Below are 13,110 nucleotides of genomic sequence, written 5' to 3'. Positions count from 1 at the left end.
GTTACTTAAAGCTACAGTGTGCAGGATTTGGGGGTGTTTATTAGCAGAAATAGCACATATGTAACATTCAGAAACATTGTTTGTTATACCTGCAGTAATGAATCGATGTGTTTTAGGAGCTTAGAATGAGCCCTTCATATCTACATGGGAGTGCCCCCCCCATGGAGGCTGCCATGTTCCAACGCCAAGGCCGTATATAGGAATGTGAAAGGGGGGGGTTCAAATCCTTGAGTTGGGGTTCCAGTGGGCCGCAGGGCCCCTGGTGGGGTCGAGGGGCAATGCCCTTGTGGGGGCTCAGGGGGGCAAAGCCCCCTGAAGCAGAAGCTTTTTGAGGATTTCGAGGGGTAAAAAGCTACATAAATTTCATTTGAAACCCAAAATGTATCATTTTAGGAAATACATTTTTATATACAAATAGTCCTTGCTTGGGATTGGATCAGTTGCCATAAAAACCACCCAGGAAGAACCAAGATAACATTAATGCAAACTTTATACCTGCCTGTCGGTTGTGAATGACGCAACTGACAGGCGTGAAAAAACTCACGCATGCGCACAAAGGTTCAAGCTTGGCTGATGCAAGCGCACATGATTCAAATCCATATAGTTTTTGCAAAAAATAAAAAGGTCGGATAGTTTTCTAACAGACCTCGTATTTAGTGGTATTAATATTCGCGTTTACATTATGAATATGTACGTATATGTACGTTATGTATTAAAATAGCGGTAAAGACGATGAAGAAGAGGAGGAAAACGTTGCCACGAACAGCGGGAGAAGAAGAAAACTAGAAGGGTGGAAATGAGAGTGGGGACTTTGAATGTTGGTAGTATGACTGGTAAAGGGAGAGAGCTGGCTGATATGGAGAGGAGAAAGGTAGACATATTGTGTGTGCAAGAGACCAAGTGGAAGGGAAGTAAGAGCAGGAGCATCGGCTGTGGGTACAAGTTGTTGTACCATGGTGAGGACAGGAAGAGAAATGGTGTTGGGGTCATTTTAAAGGAAGAGTATGTTAAACGTGTGTCGGAGGTTAAGCGAGTGTCTGACAGGGTGATGAGTGTGAAGTTGGAAATTGAAGGGGTGATGATGAATATCATCAGTGCATATGCCCCACAGGTAGGTTGTGAGATGAAGGAGAAAGAAGATTTCTGGAGTGTGTTAGATGAGGTGGTGGAGAGTGTGCCCAAGCATGAAAGAGTGGTGATAGGAGCAGACTTCAATGGGCATGTTGGTGAAGGGAACAGAGGTGATGAGGAAGTAATGGGTAGATGTGGTATCAAGGATAGGAATGGGGAAGGACAGATGATAGTTGATTTTGCAAAAAGGATGGAAATGGCTGTGGTGAATACCTACTTTAAGAAAAGGGAGGAGCACAGGGTAACATATAAGAGTGGAGGAAGGTGCACACAGGTGGACTACATTCTTTATAGGAGATGCAAGCTAAAAGAAATCACAGACTGTAAGGTGGTAGCAGGAGAGAGTGTCACTAGACAGCACAGGATGGTTGTTTGTAGGATGACTTTAGAGGTAAAGAAGAAGAAGAGAGTGAGAGCTCAACAAAGGATCAGATGGTGGAAGCTGAAGGAGGAAGACTGTTGTGTGAAATTTAGCGAGCAGGTGAGAGAAGCACTAGTTGGAGGGGAAGCAATTTTGGACAACTGGAAAAGTACTGCAGATGTGGTGAGGGAGACAGCTAGGGCAGTACTGGGTATGACATCTGGACAGTGGAAGGAAGACAAGGAGACTTGGTGGTGGAATGAAGAGGTCCAGGAAAGCATAAGGAGAAAGAGGTTGGCGAAAAAGTTTTGGGATAGTCGGAGAGATTAAGAAAGTAGACGGGAGTACAAGGAGATGCGGCGTAAGGCGAGAAGAGAAGTGGCAAAAGCAAAGGAAAAGGCATATTGCGAGCTGTACAAGAAGTTGAATAGTAAGGAAGGAAGAAAAGGACTTGTACCGATTGGCCAGACAAAGGGACAGAGCTGGAAAGGATGTGCAGCAGGTTAGGGTGGTAAAAGATGCACATGGTAATGTGCTGACAAGTGAGGAGTGTGTGCTGAGAAAGTGGAGGGAATATTTTGAAGAGTTGATGAATAAAGAAAATGAGCGAGAGAAAAGGCTGGATGATGTGGTGAGAGTAAATCAGGAAGTAAAAGAGATTAGCAAGGAAGAAGTGAGGGCTGCTATGAAGAGGATGAAGAGTGGAAAGGCAGTCGGTCCAGATGACATTCCAGTGGAGGCATGGAAATGTCTAGGAGAGATGTCAGTAGAGTTTCTAACCAGATTGTTTAATAAAATCTTGGAAAGTGAGAGGATGCCTGAGGAGTGGAGATGAAGTGTGCTGGTTCCTATTTTCAAGAACAAGGGTGATGTGCAGAGCTGCAGTAACTACAGAGGCATAAAGCTGATCAGCCACAGCATGAAGTTATGGGAAAGAGTAGTAGAAGCTAGGCTTAGAAAACAGGTGAAGATCTGTGAGCAGCAATATGGTTTCATGCCAAGAAAGAGCACTACAGATGCAATGTTTGCTCTGAGAATACTGTTGGAAAAGTACAGAGAAGGACAGAAAGAGTTACATTGTGTGTTTGTGGACTTAGAAAAAGCTTATGACAGGGTGCCAAGAGAAGAGTTGTGGTATTGTATGAGGAAGTCTGGAGTGGCAGAGAAGTATGTTAGGGTAGTGCAGGACATGTACAAGAATAGTGTGACAGCGGTGAGATGCGCAGTCAGAATGACAGACTCATTCAAGGTGGAGGTGGGATTACACCAAGGATCAGCTCTGAGTCCTTGTTTGCAGTGTTGATGGACAGGTTGACAGATGAGATCAGACAGGAGTCCCCATGGACTATGATGTTTGCAGATGACATTGTGATCTGTAGTGAGAGTAGAGAGCAAGTTGAGTCTAGTCTGGAGAAGTGGAGATATGCTTTGGAGAGAAGGGGAATGAAAGTCAGTAGAAGCAAGACTGAGTACATGTGTGTGAATGAGAGGGAGCCCAGTGGAATAGTGCAGTTACAAGGAGTAGAAGTGGTGAAAGTAGATGAGTTTAAATATTTGGGGTCAACTGTTCAAAGTAATGGAGAGTGTGGTAGAGAGGTGAAGAAGAGAGTGCAGGCAGGGTGGAGTGGGTGGAGAAAGGTGGCAGGAGGGATTTGTGACTGAAGAATATCAGCAAGAGTGAAGGGGAAAGTTTACAAAACAGTAGTGAGACCAGCTATGTTGTATGGTTTAGAGACAGTGGCACTAACAAAAAGACAGGAGGCAGAGCTGGAGGTGGCAGAGCTGAAGATGTTGAGATTCTCTTTGGGAGTGACAAGAATGGACAAGATTAGGAATGAACATATCAGAGGGACAGCTCAGGTGGGACGGTTTGGAGACAAAGTCAGAGAGGCGAAATTGAGATGGTTTGGACATGTGCAGAGGAGGGACCCAGGGTATATAGGGAGAAGGATGCTGAGGATGGAGCCACCAGGCAGGAGGAGAAGAGGGAGGACAAAGAGGTTCATGGATGTGCTGAGAGACAACATGCAGGTGGTTGGTGTGACAGAGGAAGATACAGAGGACAGGGTGAGATGGAAACGATTGATCTGCTGTGGCGACCCCTAACGGGAACAGCCGAAAGACGAAGAAGAAGAAGATGATTTAATTTGGCGACCTTGTTTAACTCGCGAAATTCACATAATAAATCCCACGCGAATATTTGCACCTTTACAGTATTTGCAACAGGAAGGAGAAGCTCCCTTTATTTCTCAGCTTATACATACAAACATGTTTTTACAAACCAGACAAGTGTAAGTGTGTGTCTACATGGGTATTTCCAAGCCTATTAATGTGTTTGATATCAGAGGAGGATAGGGACCAGGGAGCAAAAATTCTCAACCCCCATGGGAAAAGTTTATCTAGCAGTTTCCCCTTTCATCACTTAAGGGATTATTCTGGCAGAGGAAATTGAAACTTGAGGGTGTGTGATAATAGCTGTGTAACAGTTAGTGCTTGTTGCTTATTATCAATGAAAAGAAAATACATAACATTGATATCCAGATCAGAAAAAAATCAGCAGAATTCTCGGGGAGGGGGTTCGGTTGAACTATACGGGCATGCCAATGCCATATTGATACAGTAGCCTAAAAGGGACACACTTACTCCGCCTTTTGCATTTTGCAGAAAAACTTTACAACTGAAGAAGAGGATTCAGTGGTTACTTCTCTTACACACGGGGTATATTGCTAACTATACTACAATGACTGCTGTTGCTAGTGCAAGATTAAAGCTACCGTCACGTTAGCTACAAGCAATGGAGGTAAAGCAACGGCTTGCCATTCATTTTCAATCACAGTGGGTATGTTGCAGCGTCCAGACAACTGTCGCTCTGCTGCCAGCTAGGTATTTTATTTTATCCACATACTGAGCGACACGACTGCCCATCAGAGTGAACAGGCAACATAACATCAGCTGGTTGGTTGTGTGAACATAATACACCAAGAAGGTGGAAAACTCCCAGAAACAGCTTATTTCTGTATAAATCTAATCGACTTCTCATATATTTTGGAAAAATTAGTGGCACATAAACACTTCTAAATCTGAAAACACAGTTTTTGTAACAGATAACACCTCTTAAATAATTTTCAAGACATCTTACAGAGATGTTAGCGTGCACGCCCGGGAACGGCCATCAGGTGAGATAGATACGTACACTGTTCATGGGTTCATCACTTTAATGTTGCAGCTAATTTGAATTTATATACGATGTTTTGTGCAACTTTACATCATGTTTTTCTGCAGCAGTCAGTAACAAAAACCCTCCGTTCTGCCTGACAACATCTTATCTCACAAAATAAATGATAGCATTAGTATGTGAAAAAGCTCTCGTTGTGAGCCAAGTTTTTACTGATGAGGCAGGAATTCGCTTCTGTAAACAACTAAGAGAGAGAAATGTCTGAAATAATGAGTGCTGAGCTGAAGAAAGGAAGATGAAAAGATACATCTGGTGGAAGATGAAGGACCTCAGCTGAACCTCTACTTAATTGCTGAAAACGTTCCCAAAAACGCTTGCGTTTTTGAGTCATCCTGCTAAATGACAGACAGACTGAATCATCTATCTAACAAAAAAAAAGAAAAGAAAGAAAAACAGCTGCAGCAAAAAATGTTTGCAAAATAAGGTCTAAGGTACGAATAAACAAAATAGTAAAATATTCAGTTTTTTAACACAACACACATATTGTACATGTGCAGAGTGTCCAATGCATCATGGGAATCAGAACAAAACTGAAAGCAAACAAGAGCAATCAGCGATTTCTGATGTCCGCCAATCTGGATCCAGATCACCTCCAAAATTCAGTGGAGTCTTCCATGACCTAATATCTATCAGTCATGAAAATATGGTGAGCCTCCATGAAGTAGTTTTGACGTAATCCTTAAAAGCCAATATAAAGTGAAATCTTGATCCAGAATCTGTACCCAGATCACCTCCACAATTTAACGGAGTCTTCCAAGCCCTAATATCTTTCTTTCATGAAAATTTAATCCAAATCCGTGCAGTATTTTTAACGTAATCCTGCTAACAGACAGACAAATAAAGAAATAAATAAACACTGATGATTTTATGACATCCTTGGCAGATGTAATAACCAACGTTACGACTTACTCTTCTGTGATAATGCTTAGAAGAAAAATGTCAACCCAACAGAGCAGAAGATGACTCAGCACACAGTTTGTACCTGAGTGTCCACACAGACGACTGGAAACACAGATGCTGTGTATAAGAAAGGTCAGAGCAGACTGTACTTCCTCAGGAAGCTCAGATCTTTCAATGTCTGCAGAAATATGCTGCAGACGATTTATCACACTGTGGTCTCCAGCATCAACTTCTATGCTGTAATGTGCTGAGGCAGCAGGCTGAAGGCAGCTGACAAAGACTCAACAAGCTCATCAGGAGAGCTGGCTGTGTCCTGGGTGGTGGAGCTGGAGTCTGTGGTGGAGGTATCAGAGAGGAGGATGTTGAGGAAACTGCTCAGCATCCAGGACAGCACCTCCCACCTCCTGCATACCACATTGACATCCTGTCAGAGCACCTTCAGCCATAGACGGAGACCACTGAGGTGCTCCACAGGACACCACGGGAGATCTTTCCTACCTGTGGCAATCAGACTGTATAACTCCTCCCCCTTCTGCAGGATGAATACATAATGAACAGAGCAATTCACAGCAATTCAGAGAAAATTTGTTGTACTTATTGTTAAAAAAAAAAAAAAAACTTTCTGTACTCTGGCGAAACAATTTCCTTCGGGATAAATAAAGTTGATCTTATCTAAAAATCATCATGCGAGTCAAATGATGTTTCACGCCGCAGGAGCCCTGAGGTGTGACATCACAAGCCAGCGTCATTGCTCGTTCCCACTTCAAGCAGTTTTTGCACAATTGTGATGCCACATCCACTCCTGTGGGTGTGTCACTCTGGGAAAGACGTGTGGTCTGGTGCATAACGTGGCATATTGATTTGCACCTCAGCCCGCCAAAAACCAGCTGAGATCCAGCACTCTGTATAAAGATCACTACACTCAGACGCACCAGACATAAGCAGGTTCATAACCCTCGTACATGCTTCTTCCTTGCTCATATCGTAAAGTTATATGTTGGCGTGTTTTTTTCCACTGTGGCAGGAACTCAGTGGGAGGAGACGACCATCTACAACACGTACCGCAAATAATATGACTGTAATAAGACGCAACCACTGTCTGCAATGTGAGGCTGAAAAGTCATGTTATGTTTTTGATGGAAAAGCCCCATTTAACCCCCTCACTCCATCCCCCACCCCTTCGACACAGGCACTGATATAGCCATAAAATACACAAGGACAGTAAAGTAAAAATTTTCAAACCAAGTGTAAAAAAAAAAAAAGTGCAACATCTGCCGGACTGCTTCACCTCAGGCAGTTCTGGTGGATGCTCTCACAAATCAGCATGAATCCTTCAAAGTGTCAGAAATCCTTTCACTAGCGTTTGCTGACTCCACCCCTTTGATACCACCATGCACCAGGGCCGCTCTGACTGGTTGATATTTTTGGTTGACAACACACCAATGCCTCATAAAGACTCCCCAGATTTGTGCCCGTATTTGATTAATGATGCAGTTAAATGATGGTTCCTGCTCTTGAGCTGGATTGTTGGTTCTGAGTGATAATGACAGGAAATAACCCCCCCAATGCTCCACATCTTCCACTGTTTCAGAAGCACTTTGTTGTTCGTCCTCTGCTCTTTTTGTGCTGCAGCTTTACGATGACTCACATCGCCCATGTGCATGCGTACGGCACACGTGGACTCACTGATGTATGTGAACACAGCTCGTGGCTTTAATTCCTGCTTCCTCTCATTTTCACAAACTCTCTTGAATGCTGCCATCAGTTGTCATAGTTACAGAGAGGATGTGGATATAAATTTTGGACACACAGAGGTCTGTCCATCACCATGTTAATGTGCTTCAGCAGCGTGCTGTCTTTTTTTTCCTGTACAGAATAGAGTCACACAAACATCACGCTGGGCTGCAAACCGAAAGTGAAGGTTTTAAACAAGAACAACAACAAAAAAATACAAATAAGAGAAAATGTGAAAGAATAATAATAAAAAAAAAAATAGGTGAAAAAAGAAAAACAAGTTAAAACATGAAAAATAGACTCCGTAGAGTGTGAAATATGATCGAGGGGTGTCAAACTCATGGCCCCGAGGGTGGTGATTTGTGATTCACTGCAAGCAAAACCCACATAAGCATTTTCCATCTGCACCTGAGCAGAAAGGAGATAAATGTCCAGATCAGACATTCAAGATTAAGGAACGCTGCAGTAATTATTTATTTTTTTGTGCTCCTGATTGCATTTTTAAATAATCAAGTATTTTCTGGGTAATTTTAACCTTTATTCAAACATTCTAAATTAAAGGGTTTTTTTCCCCCAATTTAAGGACCTCTTACGGTCCACTGGGGGGCTGCAGCCCACACTGGGAATTACTAGAAGAAGATGGTCTTAATTAATTTAAAAACATGATTATGCACAAAATTACGGGTATCCTAATTACTCACCCAAGGGCTGTTGGTTTAATTCCCAAAGTAAATGAGTAAATCTGGGTGGGGTATTAAATTGGATTTTCATCAAATATTTTTTTGAACTTTCTCCAGAAAAGTGCAGCGCAGGTCGGTCAGATTCCATTTCCTCTCAGGCTAAATGTTACTGCCGTCTGTGTCCTTGGACAACACGCTTCATCTCAGTGTACGTACACACACACACACACACACACACACACACACACACACACACACACACACACACACACACACACACACACACACACACACACACACAGCCTTATACAACCCCTGGCAGTAATTATGGAATCACCGGCCTCGGAGGATGTTCATTCAGTTGTTTAATTTTGTAGAAAAAAAGCAGATCACAAACATGACACAAAACTAAAGTCATTTCAAATGGCAACTTTCTGGCTTTAAGAAACACTATAAAAAAAATTAAAAAAAATCAAGAAAAAAAAAATTGTGGCAGTCAGTAACGATTACTTTTTTAGACCAAGCAGAGGGAAAAAAATATGGACTCACTCAATTCTGAGGAATAAATTATGGAATCACCCTGTAAATTTTCATCCCCAAAACTGCATCAAATCAGATCTGCTCGTTAGTCTGCATCTAAAAAGGAGTGATCACACCTTGGAGAGCTGTTGCACCAAGTGGACTGACATGAATCATGGCTCCAACACGAGAGATGTCAGTTGAAACAAAGGAGAGGATTATCAAACTCTTAAAAGAGGGTAAATCATCACGCAATGTTGCAAAAGACGTTGGTTGTTCACAGTCAGCTGTGTCTAAACTCTGGACCAAATACAAACAACATGGGAAGGTTGTTAAAGGCAAACATACTGGTAGACCAAGGAAGACATCAAAGCGTCAAGACAGAAAACTTAAAGCAATATGTCTCAAAAATCGAAAATGCACAACAAAACAAATGAGGAATGAATGGGAGGAAACTGGAGTCAACATCTGTGACGGAACTGTAAGAAACCGCCTAAAGGAAATGGGATTTACATACAGAAAAGCTAAACGAAAGCCATCATTAACACCTAAACAGAAAAAAACAAGGTTACAATGGGCTAAGGAAAAGCAGTCGTGGACTGTGGATGACTGGATGAAAGTCATATTCAGTGATGAATCTCGAATCTGCATTGGGCAAGGTGATGATGCTGGAACTTTTGTTTGGTGCCGTTCCAAGAGATTTATAAAGATGACTGCCTGAAGAAAACATGTCAATTTCCACAGTCATTGATGATATGTGGCTGCATGTCAGGTAAAGGCACTGGGGAGATGGCTGTCATTACATCATCAATAAATGCACAAGTTTACGTTGATATTTTGGACACTTTTCTTATCCCATCAATTGAAAGGATGTTTGGGGATGATGAAATCATTTTTCAAGATGATAATGCATCTTGCCATAGAGCAAAAACTGTGAAAACATTCCTTGCAAAAAGACACATAGGGTCAATGTCATGGCCTGCAAATAGTCCAGATCTTAATCCAATTGAAAATCTTTGGTGGAAGTTGAAGAAAATGGTGCATGACAAGGCTCCAACCTGCAAAGCTGATCTGGCAACAGCAATCAGAGAAAGTTGGAGCCAGATTGATGAAAAGTACTGTTTGTCACTCATTAAGTCCATGCCTCAGAAACTGGAAGCTGTTATAAAAGCCAGAGGTGGTGCAACAAAATACTAGTGATGTGTTGGAGCGTTTTGTTTTTCATGATTCCATCATTTATTCCTCAGAATTGGTCTAAAAAAGTAACCGTTACTGACTGCCACAATTTTTTTTCCTTATTTCTTATAGTGTTTCTTAAAGCCAGAAAGTTGCCAATTGAAATGACTTTAGTTTTGTGTCATGTCTGTGATCTGCTTTTTTCTACAAAATTAAACTGAATAAACATCCTCAGAGGCCGGTGATGCCATCATTTTTGCCAGGGGTTGTATATAGGCTTTGAAGGATTATGGCAAACCTACTTCATGGATTCTCACCACAGATACATATTACACCAGGGAAGACTCCAATAAATTTGGGAGGTGATCCGGAGCTGAATCCGGATTCTGGAACAGGATTCACTTTATATAGCCTTTGAAGGATTATGTCAAAACTACTTCATGGATTCTCACCACAGATACATATTAGGCCATGGAAGACTCCTAGAAATTTTGGAGGTGATCCGGATCCAAATCTGGATTCTGGATCAAGATTTCACTTTATATACGCTTTGAATGAATGAATTTTGGCTCACACAGGTCCAGAACAACAACAACAAAAAAAGCTTACAAAGAAAGAAAGAAAATAATCCAACAGTTTACCCATGCGCCCAAAAGGGTGCAGGCAGAAGCAAAAGCTTGTAAATGCCGACCTCTTTAACCAAAAATAAAAATTAGAAAATGTAAAATTGTACATATACCCATGAGAACTAATACAAAGTATACACTGATCCATGAACTAGAATTTCAAAAAACAGACACGCAAGCATCAGAGCACAAAAACCCCCAAAACAAAACAGTATCAATAAACCTAATTTAACATACTATATGTTAGGCTTTGAAGGATTACGTCAAAACTACTACACGGATTCTCACCAAACTTTCACCACAGATAGATATGAGGGCATCGAAGACTCCAGAGAAACTTTGGAGGTAATCCAGATCCTGATCCTGGATCAAAATTTCACTTTGTATAGGATTTGAACAATTACTTCAAAACTACTTCACAGATTCTCACCAAATTTGCACCACAGATAGAATGAATGAACTGAATTAACTTATTCGGCACACAGACTCAACACCAACAAAAAACTGATAAGAAAATTCAACAGATAGCTATTAGGGCATAGAAGACCACTGAATTTTGGATACGGATTGGCGGACCGGGTAACTCAGCTAGTACATACATACATACATTGCCTTTTATACATTTATAGATTACTATAAACTGTTAATGGCATTTTGTTAAACAACTTGAATTAAAAGGTAATGTCCAAAACATCAAGAATTATCTTGTTTCATTTCAGCGCCACTGACGTGAGAGAAATGTACTAAAATGTTCAAATACATATGGACGACTGCCGCAGTTCTTCATTTAGACCACTGGGGGCAGTGTTGTCACAGCTTTGAGATCAACTCTTTTTAATGAGCCAAATTTTATTGTATTTGAGAAGGAAACAAATACAAAAACGGCGCAAAGAATAACTGCTGCTCCACTCAACGTCTAAATCCCGAAATAGATATTTTAATATGAATTATTTTCATTTCATTATTATTTTATTTTATTATTTTCATTTTTCATTACAAAATCGTCAAAAGACAATTGACTGGATTTTTATTAGAATTATTATTGTATCTTCTGGTGTGTTTGTGATTTTTTTTCTTTTTTAAATTTGTGTGTGGAGCACTTTGAGATTTGTCTTTTAACATAAAGTGGTTTTAAATTAAATGAATTATTATTCAATGTGGATCCGCCCACTTAGCCCTGTTTTTCTGAATCATCACAAAGAACGCAGGTTTTAATTTCTCATTTATTTTAAGGACTGATGGACATCCAGTCTTTAAGACATCATGTCCACTGATGTGTGCAGTTAAACAGAAAAACAAAATAAAATGTTTATGCTGCATAACGAACAGAAAATAAGGCAAAATAAATTTTTATAAATGAAAGTGGTTTTTTTTAATAATTTTGTTTTAGGCCACATGATTCAGCAGTCATGTTGCAGTTAAAAACAGGCAATCTGTACCAGTTCACATCGGTATCAAATGGCATCAAGTATGCATGGAAGTGACATCACAGACTACATTTTACCAAGTAAAAGCATAAAAATAAATGCTGTTCATTAAAAATGATTCTTTTTGTGCATTTCAAAGCAAAACAATCAGCAAAGGTTCAACTGCACGGGATGAAATGAATTCAACTTAGCAAAGTATCATCAGCATATAAACACATACTGCAGTTTGTCTGATACAGAAAAACATTTGGCATTGATGAAGGAATGACTGTCCATGTTACCACTTGATATGTGGACAACACTTTTCTTCGTACCCTGAACTCACGTGAATTCCCGCGCATCATCCGATCCAACACGCCTAACTGTACCGTACCAGCTATCTGTTGGTCCATTACTTTTCAGTCTGCTGGCTTGTATGTGAACAACTGTCAATCCAAAATGCTTCCATGCTTTTGGACGAACGTAGTGAACTGGCCTCAGATCAGTGGTTAGAGGCAAATCCACAGGAAGCAAAGAAGTGGTCATAAAACTGTACTGCTCTGCTGTCCTTCCAACTCAGACACACACAAAAAACAAACAGCTGAGTGGTGGGGGGGGGCATCCATTAATACCATTACTTCATTCAATTACTTCAATAAAAAAAAAGAGCTTCACTTCATGTGTGGCACTTCCTCCTTCAGCCCTTTTAGTGTGAACTTAACCTTTACAGAAACTGCGTCCACTTCATCACAGCTAAAAAAAACAAAAAAAAAAAAACCTCACTGATTTCACAGAATTCACTTCAGCAGCCGTGTTACAGACGTCACATCCCTCGTTTTTTGTTTTTTTTTTTCCCCCCCTGGTTTTGGACACCAAGTCAAAATCTTCCATCGAACCACGTAACAGCACTTTGATTTCCATCACAACACCTTCTCTGTACCTTCCACATTTCCAAACCGCCGGTTCTTGATATGGTCGAACGCATCCTCTAGAGTTTAAATGTCCCTCCCCTTCAATCCATATAAGGTCATTGGTTCTCCGCAGCTCCATTAGCCCCTCCCACATTGGTCCTTACATAGTCATACATTCTGCAAAGTCGGCAACGCTCATCTTGTTGGGGGTCTTTAAAATTGTAAGATCCTGTGCTTCCTGTCCATAAGCCACTCCTCCAGGCGCCAACGTGGGGTCAGAGGTCGGTGACCTTGTTCTCCAGGGCAGCAGCGATCTGTTGGAGGCGGAGCGTGAGCTGTTTATTCTGGGCTGCCGGGTCTTCATCCAAGGACTGGATGATCTGAGGGAAAATAAAACTGCAGCATTTAATCAAGAACTCCATCGATTATTT

The 13,110-nt window shown here is 41.1% G+C and overlaps 2 protein-coding genes across 4 annotated transcripts in view; both read right to left on the bottom strand.

Moving 5' to 3' along the window:
- The window catches only part of mdm2 (MDM2 proto-oncogene), a 387,699-nt gene that overhangs the window by 340,331 nt on the left and 34,258 nt on the right, over positions 1-13,110 (bottom strand). The gene's annotated exons all lie outside the window — the stretch shown is intronic.
- Positions 11,572-13,110, bottom strand: part of LOC117503934 (plexin-B2-like) — a 119,721-nt gene continuing 118,182 nt past the window's right edge. For 2 of the 3 annotated variants that reach the window (XM_034163236.1, XM_034163238.1), the window contains exon 43: positions 12,955-13,059. In XM_034163236.1, the coding sequence (XP_034019127.1) occupies positions 12,955-13,059 (105 nt within the window). Of the gene's footprint in view, positions 13,060-13,110 lie in introns of all 3 variants that reach the window. The other variant, XM_034163237.1, reaches the window with a different exon arrangement.

The sequence above is a fragment of the Thalassophryne amazonica genome, chromosome 22, assembly GCF_902500255.1.
Source record: "Thalassophryne amazonica chromosome 22, fThaAma1.1, whole genome shotgun sequence".
In the NCBI taxonomy this organism is placed as follows: Eukaryota; Metazoa; Chordata; class Actinopteri; order Batrachoidiformes; family Batrachoididae; genus Thalassophryne; species Thalassophryne amazonica.
The sequence above is the reverse complement of the archived record's forward strand: the minus strand, read 5'-3'. Positions and strand labels throughout refer to the sequence as shown.